Source organism: Zootoca vivipara, chromosome 9, assembly GCF_965207765.1.
Source record: "Zootoca vivipara chromosome 9, rZooViv2.hap1.1, whole genome shotgun sequence".
Lineage (NCBI taxonomy): Eukaryota > Metazoa > Chordata > Lepidosauria > Squamata > Lacertidae > Zootoca > Zootoca vivipara.
The window spans coordinates 32,559,717-32,575,363 of record NC_142592.1 but is presented as its reverse complement, the minus strand read 5'-3'; the positions used below and the strand labels follow the sequence as shown (position 1 = coordinate 32,575,363).

Here is a 15,647-nt window from a genome sequence, read left to right as displayed (position 1 = left end):
CTGAACGACCATGGCTTGCCCCCCCCCAGTTTTGATCCTGGCTAAGCCCCTGCCTCTCAGCCTAACCTGCCTCACAGGGTTGTCGTTTCTGGGATTAAATGAGGGGGAGGATAGTGTGAGCCACCTTGGAGAAAAAGGTGGGGGAGGGGGAAGCTGTTGTAGTCCAGAAGGCTTGGAGGGCGCCAGGTTGCAAACACCGCTTTGTTCTATGCCTGAGAATCGTGTGTACCCTCGAGGGCGAAAGAAAGGCGTGCGTGTGTTACATGATGTAGGGAAATATGGAACTGCAACATGTGGCTCTCTTGCTGACGGCCGATATGGATTTCCTGAAATATTTGTAAATTAGGGAAGTGGTGGGGTGGGGACGGTTATTCCTCAATGAATGCATGCACCTGTTCATCATCAGAGTTGATTTTCAGCCTTTCTGGTAATGATGCGGTGCGAACACTTAGCGGCTGCAGTCCTTATTTAACTATGCCCCCAACACCTGCGCGGAGGTTTAGGCTGCAATCCTATACTCCACTTACTTGGCAGTGATCTCATCGGGGCTTACCTCCGAGTAGGCATGCATAGGGCTGCGCTGCTCATTCTGAGAGGAACGCACCGGATCCCTATTTCCTTTAAAGGCCACCGAACAAGGCGCAAAAGCCATACATAGGATTGCTGAGCGGGTAAGTAACGCAGCTTGCCCGATTTTCCAGCCATTGTGTTTTTTTTTTGTTTTTTTTTAGCACAGGCCGTTCCAGCTGTCACTCCGCAAAGTTTAATTCCAAGAAAAGCAAAATCCCCGCTTGCTTTCTTTTTTCTCTCTCTCTCCCCCCCCCCCCGCGCCTTCTTAATCCGCTGACTTTCCCAGCCACGGAGAGGGGGGGCGGAGAAAAAAGGGCTGCTGGAGCTTTAAGAGCCGCCTCTCCCCCCTCTCCTCCTCCTAACAATGGTCTCAACCGCGCTCTAGCTCCTCAAAGCAAAAAAATTGTAATATGCCATTTTTTCCCCATGGATGTTTCCCCCTTTCGGCTGCCGACGAAGTGACAGGCGGAGGAAAATGCTGAGGTGCCGCCGAGCCGCTCCTGCTGGCGGCCGAAGCGGGTGGCGGGCTGCGCTGGGGCTGCCTTCCCTGAGCAGGAGCGGCGGAGGCGGCGGCGGCGTTGGTCCTGGCAGCCTTGCCCGGGAGGCGCGTGGAGGGGCGGCGGCGCCCGGCTGTGTGTGAGCGCCCAGCGGAGCGAGGGCGAGGACCACCGATTCCCGAGAGGCGCGCGGAGAAGACCAAGCTTTAGGTACGTGCAAAGCCAGAGGGCAAATGCATATCGCCCCCCACCCCAAACGCACATCCCATTGCAAAGGGAAAGGGAGGTGGTGGGGTTCAGCCGGGGCTGCTGTCTTTTAAAGATTCTCGTTGGAAATGGAGATTCCAGTCTTTCAATGAAGTCAACTTCTTAAGGCTATTTTATTTCCTTCAAGGATGGGTTGGGTTTCTGGGTAGCAGATGTTGCAGCTGCAAGACTTAGCTCTTAATACCAAGACTTGGTGGTAAAGGGAGGGGGCGGATAAGTGGAAATGATCTCTCTCTCTCTCTCTCTTTTTCCAACGCTCTACGTTCTTCTTCTTCTTTTAATTTTTCAAAGGTGATCTCACAGTTCAGCTGAAGCAGCGCGGGAGGGAAGGAGTTAACTAGGAGGAGAAATATGCATGCAGTGTGCAAGTCAGACAATGGCACGGATTTTCCTCCAGGAATTGCTCTCCGTGGGTGAAGTGAGGTGTAGCTGAAAGCATCTGGAAAGGGGAAAGTGGGGGGTGGGGGGAGAGGGAGAAGAAAATCGCAGGAATTGCTGGTCGCTGCAAGAGCAGCAGCGGCGTCTCTTTGGAGGTGCTGTAAATATGGTTGGGTGAAGTAGTATCCGAAGGGCAGGGTGAGTGCCTGCTGATGATGTCACGGCAGGCACAGAGCAAAGAGGGATGGCGCGGGTGTAGCCGAAGGGGCAAAGTAGCCCGTGCAATTAAAGACTTGGCTTCCCTGAATGGAGAAATGAAATTGCACGCAGGGCTCCCAAGAGAAGGGTTCAGCAAGAACAGGGGAAAGTCACCTTATATAGTACCATCTTCGGAATATGGAAGAAGCCACACCCCTCCCACACCCTGATCCTTTGAAACTGGAAGCCTTCAAGGTGAACTATATCTGAACGCTAGTGTGATAAGGAAGCCTTTGTTGAGCTGTTAGTTGTGCTCACAAATTGCTCTTCTCACATCCCTACAATTAAAAAAGGAATAATGGCAATGAACATGTGCCAGGCAACAAACGTGACTGACCTGTGGAGTGGAGTGAATATTACTCTTCTGATTTCTGAGCTTTTTTCCCTACCTGGGGCATTTGATATCAAAAGGTAGAAAGAATCTGGTGGGTGGGGTCAAAATGAAAGAACTAGGAATGACTTGCTGTGCTGTTTGCAGAGGTTTCACACACACACACACACACACCATCCTCTCCATGGTAGTGATTCAGAATAAAAATAGTTTTTGATCAAATTAAGGATTGATGCAGGTTGCCTTTTGCACATCAGAAAGCCCAAAAGTTGCAGTCTGTAATGGTCTGTTGTTTGGGGTGGAGTGGATATATACCATTATATAATTGCTTCCTTATGGTAACTATGAATTATGCAAGTTGCTTTAATTTCCCATGCATCTTGGAACAGTAAATCTCATCACAGAACTTAATGATTAATTTACCAACTGCTGTAGCTGATGTGTTGCAGTTTGCACTAAACCATGTGTGAGAGCTTTGTGTACCGGAGTAGGCCCATGAAAATTAATGCACATGACTGACATAGGGTTATTAACTTCAGTGGGTCTACTCTGAGTAGGACTAGCATTGACTACCGTACCACCCATAGCACTTTACACAATAATGTAAAACACAGTGATGAAAATTGCTTTTTCTCTCAAATTGTACTTTCTGTTAATACAACTAGTATTGTGAAACCATATTGTGGGGCAGGCACTGTAGCTCAGTGTCAGCGAGCACATGTTTTGAAGGCAAAAAGCCCCAAGTTGCATCCAGTTAAAGATTTAAAGTTTAAAGTTAAATATTTAAAGTTAAATATTTCTTGTTTGGGAATGTCCTCTGCTGAGAGGTTGGAGTCGCATGGCCAAATGATGGATATGTTACCCAACAAATGGGACCTGCAACAAAACATTGGAGTGTTCTTGTTGCAGGTAGACATCTGTGCCCTTTCCCAGGATATGCCATTCCCCTCCCACAGGTTCACAGAGTGGAAGAGAAGGAAAGGGTTACAGGGGGTCATCTAGTCCAACCCCCTACAAGGCCGAAGTCTTTTGCCCCACCCACAACTCTGAGGTTGTCTCATGCTGTACCAACTGAGCTATCTTTTTCTACCCATTGAGCATACTCAGTCCTGATTGGGATGTCTTCTTCTCACCACAAAAACTTGCCTTCCTCTTTTTTATATACATCATGGGGGCTCCCCCAAGCCTCCTGATAAGAGAAATTATTGTATGGGAGTGGTGCCATTTTTGCTAAAGAAGGATGAACATTCAGGCTGGGTTACCGATCAGTGACTTAAAATGCAGCTGAGTCTTCCTTTTTCTCAATTTGAATTGAAGCAGGTTTGGCGAAAATGCAGCAAAATGCAGTATTTCATAAGAAACAGCAGGGTAGATAGGGATTGTAGCAAACCAGGAGCACACTGGATGCAGAGTATATGAGAGAGTGTGCACCACTTCAGAGAGAAGGAGTTCACTGTTATAGGATATTATAATGGTTGATATTGTCCAGCTTAAAGTTCACCAAAGGGTCTACGTTAACTTTAGGCTATTGCCCCTTACTTCCAGAAATTACTTCCGGGAATTCAATATTCTTTATTGACAGAACTGATGCATGCAAACCCAAAGAGATCATGGAAAAGACTTCATATTTGAATTCACCATTAAATAATTTTTGCAGTGTAAAAAAAGTTCAAAGAAATTTAGTCACAAAATCCAAGTTTTAAGCTTGATCTAGGATTCTTTATTTGCTTAGTTTTGCATCCCCAAACAATGAATTACGGGATCTCCAAGAGCTGGACATTGCGGACGAAACATTAATTCCATGAGATGTGCAGTAAGTCAAGATTAGTTGAAGTGGAATTAGATGCTCATATTAATATGAAAAGTCGTGAATTCCTTGATTAGTGCCCAACTCAGATTTGTCACTCTGTACCTTTCTCAGTACAGGGATGCAGGTGGCTCATGGGATGCGGGTGGCGCTGTGGGTTAAACCACAGAGCCTAGGGCTTGCCGATCAGAAGGTTGGCGGTTCGAATCCCCGCGATGGGGTGAGCTCCCATTGCTCGGTCCCTGCTCCTGCCAACCTAGCAGTTCAAAAGCACATCAAAGTGCAGTAGATAAATAGGTACCGCTACAGCGGGAAGGTAAACGGTGTTTCCGTGTACTGCTCTGGTTCGCCAGAAGCGGCTTGGTCATGCTGGCCACATGACCTGGAAGCTGTACGCCGGCTCCCTCAGCCAATAACGTGAGATGAGTGCTGCAACCCTAGAGTCTGTCATGACTGGACCTAATGATCAGGGGTCCCTTTACCTTTACCTTCCTCATGCTATATCAGACTGAGTTTCTTATTTTGTAATTCTATTTCCTAGGAGAAAATACATCTCTGAAAGGGAAAAAAAACCCATTTGTTTACTGTATTTGTTCTGCAGTAAAGAACAAAAAGTGGCATTAAAAGGATTTCAGACCAATAACCACAGAGCCCTGTGCTTCATAATCTCTGTCTTGCTGCCCTTTCAAATCATCTTGTAAGGTGAAGGCACTTGATAGGCTTGTGAGCTTCAATGTAAGTTTGTTAATCAATTGCAGTGGTACATCGACTTATGAACGACTCGACAACCGAATTTTTCGACTTAGGAATGGGGGTAATGTCCACACGCTTACGTATGTCTTGACATCCGAAAGGAAGCCGCGGTGGTTTTAGATAGGGACTTTTAGACTTACGAATAATTAGATAGGGTTGCTTCGATTTACGAATTTTTCCATTTCCAATGCATTCCTATGGGAAATCGCGTTTCCAATGGCATTTATCGACTTACGAATTTTTTGACTTACAAAGGTGCCTTCGGAACAGATTAAATTCGTAAGTCGAGGCACCACTGTACCTCATCAGAACCTTTTAATGAATCCAAAGACCAGCAGTTAATAAGAGTATGGTTGGTGAAAGCCTGCTGTAGAAGAAAGGGCACACATGCTATATTATTGGATAGATTCCCTCCCTCCCTCCCTCGTTCTTACTAAACACCTGAACCTTCCACAGTTAAGCTTAATGTGAAGATCTATCTTAGTATAAATATTTTTCCAGAAAGATGCTGAGAGTCACTAACTTATATCTCTTTTTTCTACTTAATACAGATATATCCTAGCTAAGGCATAACAACCTCAAATTACAGGAGTAATTTTAAAAGTGCAGTGTGCAATCCCTTTGCCATAGATGTAAATGGCAAAAGTCCTATGCATTTTAATGGAGTTAGGTTGTAATTGATTTATGAACACTCTTGGGATTTAAACAGTGTTGTTGTTTTAATTCCTCTTTCTAATTTAAAAGTGACTTTTAGGAGAAACTCCACGATTGTGATTAATTTAAACAATAGAGTTGGACGAGATCTCTAAGATCTTGGTCCAAACTCCCTGACAGTGCAGGAAATCTGCTGCTATAGCAGCTCTGCTAGGTTACCATCTAGTCTCTGCTTAATCATTAATTTCTTATAATATTTTAAATTCCCTTTAAATATCTTTAGAGGAGAGTGCCTGTGCTTATGTAGCCAGAACATCAGCACTCAAGCACATAAGGCAGCTAATAGCAGACTCAGTGGAACCCTGATATTTGCAGAAGTACAAAGCATCTTGGGGGGAGAGGGAAGAAAGCCCACTGCTCTGCCAAAGGGCAGCTGTTTTTGTGATTTGGAGGCAATGAGAACACTTTGGAGTGAAGAAGTATAAGTTTTATTCACGCGCAACAAGAATCAGCTTACAGCACACACAGAACCGAGTGACTGGAGAAAGAAGAGAGAAGAAGAACACATGAATATAAAAAAAGTAGAGCAAACTACCGCATTGTCTGGATAGGTCATGTCCCCAGAGATGGGTGGTGGGTGGGGGAGAGCTGTCCACAGAAATCAAGATTTTAATCAAGTTGGGATGGTCACTAGCATGCCCTACCCACAAGTGCCCTCAAAAGGTAGCAGCAGCAAAGGAAACTCTTTCTTACTTGGTGTGAGACTTGGTGTGAGCTCTTTCTAACTCTGTTCTTGCTTGGTGTGAGACTTTTGAAATGAATGCTAGTGCACATTCAAAAGCAAGTGCCCTTTATTGCCTTTATTGTGGCCTGGAAGGATGTGTGAGTGAGAGAAAAAGCATGCGCAACAACCTTGCTGTGTTTCACCTGTATTGCAGGAGAGGTGTTGAGCTGAGAAACTAGAAAAGTCCTACCCTGCTATCCACTGCTTTCATACCCACATTGCAGGTGGGGCTGACAGAGTACAGTGGAGGCCCTTGCACTATTAGGACACAGCACAAGGAGAATGTTAAGCACATTTTTAACTCGCCGCCGCCACCAAACAAAAAACCCCAAAGACACACACTTTCCTGTTTCACACACATCCGTTTGAACTCAAGAGAAGCTCCGGAAACATTTCTGACCATTTCCTGTTCTCTGGCTAATCAGCTCTCTGCATTACTCTGCCAGTCCTAATCTGGAAGAATACTCTGGTAAAGAGGTCCCTTCCATGTGTCTCTTGGAAGACTATCAGCTTTTCCGTTTCCCCTTCTTTCTGTTGTTATCAAGGCAATCTGCATTGAGTGGGGAGGACTGAGGGTGTTTCAGCCCTATCAAATCATGCATTGCTTGTGAGCATGCTCAGACCTTGTTCCTTGAAGGCTAGATCTCCTCATATCTTTTAGCATGTTCTGTTAACCAGAGAAGCAACAGGGAGTGTTTCCTACTTTGAAGGACATTTTTGTTTTCTTTAGTATTTGTTTCGTGACCTTCCTTGCAAGAGAGGGAAGCAAGTAACAGTGGTCACAGTGTGAGTCTCTTTCTATAATAAATATGCCTTTTTAAACTTACTTTTTTGCATTCATTTTTATGAATTGAATAGGAAGGAGAAATTATGGACATCTTTTGCATGTGCTGCAGCAAACTCTGTATTAACAATTTTCCTGTATACACACATTAGAAACTGCAGCTGCTGCTGCTGGGTAGAGCAGAGCTGGGCAAGCTGATCTAAGCCAAATGCAAGTATTTTCCAGAGTATTTCCAGAAATGTCTAATTTGGAATTCCCTCTCTAATTCCAAATCTCATGAATACGAAGTAATGGCGGGAAATGCTCTTGCCATTATTTCTATATTGGGTTGTTGTTTTTTTTACTTTATCTGTCAATTTCTAAAATGAGAAGTTTGGTCTCTATGCCTGTTTGCATATCACATTGACTGACTACCCATCTTTCCCCAAACCTGCACAATATTATTCCTAATTGATTACAATTACTCTGGTGTGGTGAACTCTGCACATGACCAGAGGATAATTCAAAGCCATGCATTGCAAGTATGTTCTGATGTACCTTGGTTCAAATGAAGCAATAATCTTTCGTCTGTTGGTTGGAGTATTTTGTTCTGTACTTTTAATTTAGAGGAAAAAAGTGTTTTGTATATTGAAAAGTTAAATTGATGGGGGTGGAGAGAGAAAAACAGCATGCAACTTGTACCAAGTGCTTCTTACATTTTAAAAAAGTTTGAGTTTGTTTACTTTTGGGCAACGGATGTGTAGGTGTCATGAATATTCGAATTCAAAATCTTATGTGGTATGAAATAATTTCTAAATTCTCAACTCCATAGAAGTGCATTGAATAACTGATGCTTTTTAGTGAGGAGACAGTAGCACTCAGCGCACTTTCCTAAACCAGTCCTGTTATAAGAAAAACAGCAAGGTTAAAAACTGCAGCCCTACCAAGTCAAAATGTTGCCAGCTGCCACTGGCATAGTACATAACAATCCTGCAGTATAGTCAATTTATATTGCAAGTAACCTTTATTTGGATTTCCAGTCAAAATTCCCATACCTTTCAGTTTGCAGCAGAGGCCAGTCATTCTGCTTAATTCACCCCTTAGGCATCCTCCCAGGACAAATCAAACACTCAGCTGTATGCAGAAGCCTCCTACTCTGTTGACTTGCCTGCAGACCTATTGCACTTTCAAATGTCCAAAACTTTTGTTAAAAAGCCATGATGTAAGACCCAAGCTGGACCATAGATTCATGTCTTTGATACTGTGCCCCCCCCCCGCAGCCTTGGGTTAATGCATATATTTGGTGCAAAATGTTGTTGCCCTGCATGAGACTGATAGCAAATTCAGGTGCTGCATTATGGCAGCTGTATGCTGATATGCAGGCATGCAGGTTTGCAGAAGCAGCAAACGTGACGAAGGGGTGGGATTGAAGGGGCAAGATCTCCCCTCCAAAAGCAGCCCAGTAAGGACTGAGCATGCTCAGTGACCATAGAATATTGAGTGTCTGTTGAGCAGGGGAAAAGAAGGAAAATCTGGAGGGAAGGGAAATGCAGTATCCTACAGCTGATTGCAACATTGAGCAAAATGTAACATTAGTTGTTGTTTACAGATCCCCCTATTTCCAAGTGTTCCTTTGCTCGAAGAATAAGCTTTTTGGTCTGACCTTGTTGCATTGAAATTGGCCCTAATGTTCATTGATACCAATGGCGGTTTGTCTTAAGTGTGCTGTTGGGTCCTTGGGGAGCTCTACCATTTGGCTCCACGACACTGTGTTTTGTTTCCCTTGCTAGATTGCTGTGCTTTGAGAAGAGAGCAATTACGGGTTTCTTGTGGGATTGCAACCATGGTGAAAAATCTGGAAAGTTACTCATTAGTGGCAAAGAAAAGGCGAAGGAAAAAGAGACAAGGCACTAGGGGTAGAAAGATACGTTCATGGATCATGCTTTCAGCCACTGCCTCCTATTTCACCCTTGTCCAGCTCAGAACCCATTTAATTGTAGCCTTGAACTATCATGTCTTAAAACTATAGTGTAGCCAAATTAAATACAACTACTTCTAGGTTCCTTGCTCACTATGTGTCCTGAGTATCCCAATTGTATGAGGCACCTAGAATGTCTGCTTCCGAGTCTCTGTTTACCCCCATGCTAGCTTGCTGATACCCACACCCAGCCAGCAGTGACTTACCCACACATGGGAAACATCACAAGAGTAACAAACGCAACAACAGTGGCAATCTCTTTTATAGCAAAAAGATGCAGCTACCCACCAATGGCGATTTTGCTCACAGGCATCTCGTGTAACAAGCACAGTAATAGCACCAATCAACAGGTAGCAATTTGTCACTGTAGCAAGCCTACTAACAGTTCCCAGCTGTCAGGGAGAGTTCTAGGCAGAAGGAACAATAGCAATCACTCTGCCTACTCTCATATTTTTCTATTGCTTTTTATTGTTTTGATATATTTTATCCTTGTAACGTTCATTGCTCAGCCCAGGGAACGTGTGTTGTTGTTGTTGGGGGGGGGCTATATAAATATAGCCAAACAAAGTGAGCAATGTACAGCTGACACATTTAGGCAGCTTAAATAGCCTTCCTAGAGTTCTTATTTCAGGAGAACATTTTGAGGTCGCATTGGAAGTTATATGCTGTTTTCCATCAATGCACAGAGGCAACAATACAGTTCAGTCAATGCCTATGATTAACAAAACAAAGGTACCAAAGTCTTGAGGAAGAACTTTTGGCTTCTGCTTTCTTTGGCTGCCCTGATACAGTTAAAAGGGTGTTGTAGCTAAGGTGGCAGTTTCAGGGTTTGGAGACTGAATATTTAGAAGCGTGCCATGTGATCTCAGGTATTATCTTCTGGCTGAGGCTACGTGGCGTTAAGGTGTCAACAGCAAACTTGTCTGAAGTGCTGTCCTATGCTTCAAAATTTGTGTGTATGTATCCCAGTTGTAAATAACTGAGCCATGCTTATTTTTTTATATGTATTTCATTTGGTTTAAAATTAAAATAAAATTACAAATCCATAACATATAACAAATGATACATTTCTGAAACAGCAAATTTAACACAAAACTATTAAACCTACTACCGGTACCTCCCCTCCACCCTACCCCAGCTAGATTTCCTTCTATTTAACTATATATCCATTATTCTTTGCATTCTATACTCTCAATTCTTTCTCTTATATTTAAATTTTGACTTTAACCCTCTATTTTTATAATCTGTTTCATACTTCACATATCAGCGTATTCCCCCCCCCCCCGAGCAATGTTTTACCATATAATCATCAAAATATTTCCATTCGTGTTTCAATTTTTGGTTAGATTGGTTTCTTATTATCACAGTTATTTTTAACTGAGCCATGTTTATTGGTATGGCTCACTTTCCCACTCAATCCTTCAAGTACTTTATAAAAGAAATCCAGTCCAAAAGCAGAAATAGAAGACCAATATAAGCCACTCAGAATATTAACACACAAGAAGAGAACAGCAACATGGGCTAGAATAGCAGAATCACTTGAGATCAAAGGCAAAATAGAATGGTCATGGTTTGATGATATGGTTGTAATACAGTATATGGATGGCATATTAGTTAATAATTTTAGCTAGTACACAGTGATTCTGTTCATTTTCTGATGTTTTAAGGCTAATAATCTTCTGAACTAGCATAGAATTTCTAAGATGTTGGCCATAAATGTTTATTGAGAAATATCCAACAGCATATTGGATTTGTGAAATTACCTTGTGTTACACAGCATCGGGCATCTTAAGATAGGTTATGAAAATTGTGACATTAATTGATTTTCCAAAAGCTACCCTTAGGCTAGGCTGCAACAATCTTGGAACAAATTAGCTTTGTAGAAATGCATTTCTGTCCTCCTCGTAACCCATTCTGAGGAAGGAATTATGTGAACAGCAATTAGCTTTCTTATTGGAAGAGATCACCTAAGTGGAGGCCTGACTCCGATCTAGACTGCCAAGAAGGGTAGAGCGTTATGACATTTTTAACGTTGACTTTCTGCTGAGTTCAGCATTGAAGTTGAAGTTGCTATAGAAGTTGAAGCATTGAAGTTGAAGTTGCTATAGGAAAGTGTTGGAAGTGCTAACATCTTTGTCAATTAATAGTAGCCATGGGTATGACTACAAAGAGTTAGAAGATAGCATGCAGGAGAGTGAGTGGGTGGATAAAGGTCAGATAAAGGAAACGAACTTAGAAAATGAAATCTTTGACATGATTTCAAAGGACACTGTCTGTGTCAATCTGCTGGTGGGACTTTAAACATATCCCTCTCCTGAAAGAGGAACATTTCCAGAACTGTGGATTATTAATTATTATTATTAATTATTAACAATATTATTAATAATTAATGATTATAATAAATCAATTATTAAATCAATTATTATTATTTATTTTGTTGCCAAGAAGAGAGTTGATCTTGAAATGATTAACTATTGTATATAATAACTTCCTGGAAGCTTTTGGTACTTGGAGGGAGGGATGAAAAATAATCTTCTATTTGCTTTTTGCTTTCAGAAATGATGTGTGAAGTGATGCCCACGATAAACGAGGACACCCCAATGAGCCAAAGGGGGTCCCAGAGCAGTGGCTCAGACTCGGATTCTCACTTTGAGCAGCTTATGGTGAATATGCTAGATGAGAGGGACCGTCTCTTGGACACACTTCGAGAGACACAGGAAAGCCTTTCTCTGGCCCAGCAACGCCTCCAGGATGTCATCTACGATAGAGATTCTCTCCAGCGGCAGCTCAACTCTGCACTGCCCCAGGTACGTTGGGTGTCCGTACATTCCCGGTCATTTTAACTCACAAACGTTGCATTTGCAGCACACAATCTCAATGGATAATATGTGTTCCTTAAAGATCCAGTGTAAGAAGCTACAAAGCACTTTTGTATGGTTTAACTATTGGACTTAAGCAGTGACACTTAGTGTGCCTAGTTATATATATAGGTTCAATAAGAAGGAAATTGAGCCCTTGAATGTGCAAATTGCCTCTGGTTTCATCAGAAAGTCCTATTCCGTGATCCAGAGCTTTATATGTGCTCCAGTGTGCGGGTGGAACTACTATGCACTTTAAGCAGTCTTTCTCATTCCCTTCAGTAGAAAGGAAAGCATGCCAAGGCATCCCTTTGTAGGCATGATGCTACCCCTTACCTCTGAAATGAATGGCAATAACTTACAGATGGAATGGGACTGCCCTGCACATGTTCTCTGCACATAAGATCTCTTCTACTTAACAGTTTTGCTGGGTTTAGATGACGACCGCTGCATTTCAAGGTTTATTTTAACCTTAGGTGCTGCAAGACAGGAAACAACCTGAATGTATCTATCGATTGATTCAGGGCAGTGTACAATCTAATATCAATGCAATAATACAAACATAAAAGTAATAAAAACTTAAGCCAATTAATAGAACATACCTGGTAAATTAGACTCTAAGGGTAAGGATGCTCTTCATCTGAGCCAAATCAGGCATAGGGTAGCCTAATATTAAAGCCATGCCAATGCATGCCCGCCCCACAGAAAACCATATTGGGAAGCTTGGAGAGCAGTGCAGCCCCACTGCCCGTTGCCCGCCACTACTGCACACAATGTCACAGACAAGTTTGCAGATATATTTCCTATGGAAATACAGTGGTATCTCGGTTTAAGTACACAGTTGGCTCCTGAAGCGTACTTAACCTGAAGCAAACTTTCCCATTGAAAGTAATGGAAAGTGGATGAATCCGTTCCAGACGGGTCTGCAGAATACTCAACCTGAAGTGTACTTAACCCAAAATATTAGTGTAATTGGTTCTGGAAGTCTGTACTTCACCTGAAGCGTACTTAACCTGAAGCAAACTTTCCCATTGAAAGTAATGGAAAGTGGATTAATCCGTTCCAGACGGGTCCGCGGAGTACTTAAACTGAAAGCACTCAAACCGAAGCGTACTTAAATCGAGGTATGACTGTAGAGGCATATATTCAATTCTCGGTAACTCTACTCAAGCTTCAACCTTCCAGCTCTTCTACTGACTTTTTTTTTATTTTAAAAAAGCTCCCTGATACTATTTATATCAGCGCCTCAAAGCTACAGTCTTTAAGATGCAGTTGCAAACCACATGCACGCAGCTGCAAAATGTAAAGGCACTTCTTGCATACAGCAAGGAACACAAGTCTCCTTGCTGAGATATTTCTACCCCCTTGCTTTGATCTTGCAGCATTGAATTGCATCAGACATCAAGTTGCACAGCATCAAAACCCTCCCCTCCTCTCTCTCTGCTGCTTCCAATTATACAGCTGATGGGCAAGGGTGGTGGTCCCAAGGGTCAGGTGAAATACCTGCTTTCACAGGTGTCTAGAAGAGGGAGCATCAGTGAATCAGATGCAGCTATCTGAACAGGACAAATAAATACTATGCTGTAAAATGCTGCTTCTACATCCCCCTTAAAGGTTTAAGAGCCCTGTTGTCCTGTGTCATGTACTCTGGTCCCAAAACAAACATCCTATGGCGGGAAGGAAAGAACTGAGTGCATTAAAGCCATGTCTGAGTGTCTAGAGCTGTCCAGCATGGGCTACAAACCCATTATTGGGGCTGGAGGGGCGCAAATGTTTCCCTTTATTTATATGGGTGTACAGATCTCGAGATAAACGGGAACCAACCGATGATGGAACAGAAGAAGCAGCATTCTGAGCAGTGAGCTGTTGGCCCAGGCCTTGAAGCGGGGTGGGTAGGTGGGGACAATTACCCTTACACAGAAAACTCTTGGGGCTTGGATTAGAGAGAAAAGGAGGTGCGTGCCCTCCAAGTCCCAGAGAGCCTTACTTTCTGGTGGCATTTTTTACTCCCAGGTAGGAGGAGTCTGTGTGACTGCCAGCAGGGAGGGAAAGACAAGCTGCATAATAAATCGGGGACAATGAGATCCAGGGGATATTGGGAGCCAGTAGTGGTGGCAGGACTTGCAGAATTCAGAACATATACAAGTAAAAAAGCAGAGCCGGCGTACAGCTTCCAGGTCATGTGGCCAGCATGACAAAGCCGCTTCTGGCGAACCAGAGCAATGTACGGAAATGCCATTTACCTTCCCACTTGGAGCGGTACCTATTTATCTACTTGCACTTTGATGTGCTTTCGAACTGCTAGGTTGGCAGGAGCTGGGACCGAGCAACGGGAGCTCACCCCGTCGCAGGGATTCGAACCGTTCACCTTCTGATCAGCAAGCCCTAGGCTCAGTGGTTTAACCCACAGCGCCACCTGCGCTTCTGCATACTAGTTGCCAAAAACCACAGGGTAAAGAGTGCTGTTGTGCTTAGGTCCTAATTGCAGATTTCTCACGGGCATCTGGGGGGCCACTGTGAGAACACAACACTAGATTAGATGAGCCATTGGTGTGATCCAACAGGCTCTCATCATGCCCCAAGATGAGCACAGATTCTGAACACTTCTCTTTGCCAGAATTACTACACAGTAACAAAATCCACATGCCCCACCTGTTTGGAGTTAGATTACGGTACTTATCCTGCCTAGCTCTATTTTATAAAGAAAAAAGGATAGGATTTGAAATGTGCATCATTATTTGATGAGAGTTCAGTAAGACTAGCTCTGTCATTCTCAGTGGACAAAACTTCCACATGGAAGATAAAACAATTTTTTAAAAAATCCTATTTCTTGCCAGTCTTCTGCTTCTTGAATATGTATGCATCAGAACTAAGTCTCTTTGCATAAGGAAAAGATCATATCCCTTCTTCACTAACTGATTCCAAATAAAAGCTCATATACAGTTTCTTAAATTAGCCAGTCGTTAAATTGGTATCTGAAGAAGTGTGCATGCACACGAAAGCTCATACCAAAATAAAAACTTAGTTGGTCTTTAAGGTGCTACTGAAGGAATTTTTTTATTTTAAATTAGCCATTTATATTCACAGCAACTACTCAACCAGAACTGTAATAGCGGAACATTTGCCATCTCACATATTACATAGGTAAGGTTAAAAACAGGCCGTTGTAATAAACTAGAAATGAAGCTGGATAGATCAAGATCTGTATACCCATCCCTGCTAAAGTTCAAGTGCATGCTAAATCCGAAATAATGTGCAGCTCCTGAGAATAAATGCTAAATGCCAGATTTTACTAAATACAGGCAGATTGTTGCCTACCATATTTATTAAACAGTAAATGGTTATATTACACTCTAGAATATAACTCTACTTGCTCCAATTATATTGAAGGTACTGCCTGCTTTCTTTCCACTACCATCCGATTCCATCAGATTGTATATGTGATCCTATTCCATGCTTTAGATATTGCAGCACAAGCCTCAGGACATACACCTAACCCCACTTTTCCGAGAGGGGATCAAATTAATAGGTGCTACCAAACATCACCAAACAGGCTTCACATTTACCAGCAGCATATTTTGCCAGCCTTATTTTGCAATGACACTGTATAACCACTGACTATAATGCACAATACAATTAGGGACCCAGGTGGCGCTGTGGGTTAAACCACAACCTCAGAGTCGGTCACGACTGGACCTAATGGTCAGGGGTCCCTTTACCTTTATGCAGAAGCATACTGCCTCCAACCA

The 15,647-nt window shown here is 42.9% G+C and overlaps 1 protein-coding gene across 4 annotated transcripts in view; it reads left to right on the top strand.

Moving 5' to 3' along the window:
- Positions 1-860: 860 nt before the first annotated feature.
- Positions 861-15,647, top strand: part of PPFIA2 (PPFI scaffold protein A2) — a 259,476-nt gene continuing 244,689 nt past the window's right edge. The window contains exons 1-2 of one of the 4 annotated variants that reach the window (XM_088651748.1): positions 861-1,277; positions 11,597-11,847. In XM_088651748.1, coding sequence (XP_088507874.1) covers positions 11,599-11,847 — 249 coding nt within the window. In that variant the 5' untranslated portion in view covers positions 861-1,277; positions 11,597-11,598. The remainder of the gene's footprint in view (positions 1,278-11,596; positions 11,848-15,647) is intronic. The other 3 variants (XM_088651747.1, XM_088651746.1, XM_088651749.1) reach the window with 3 other exon arrangements.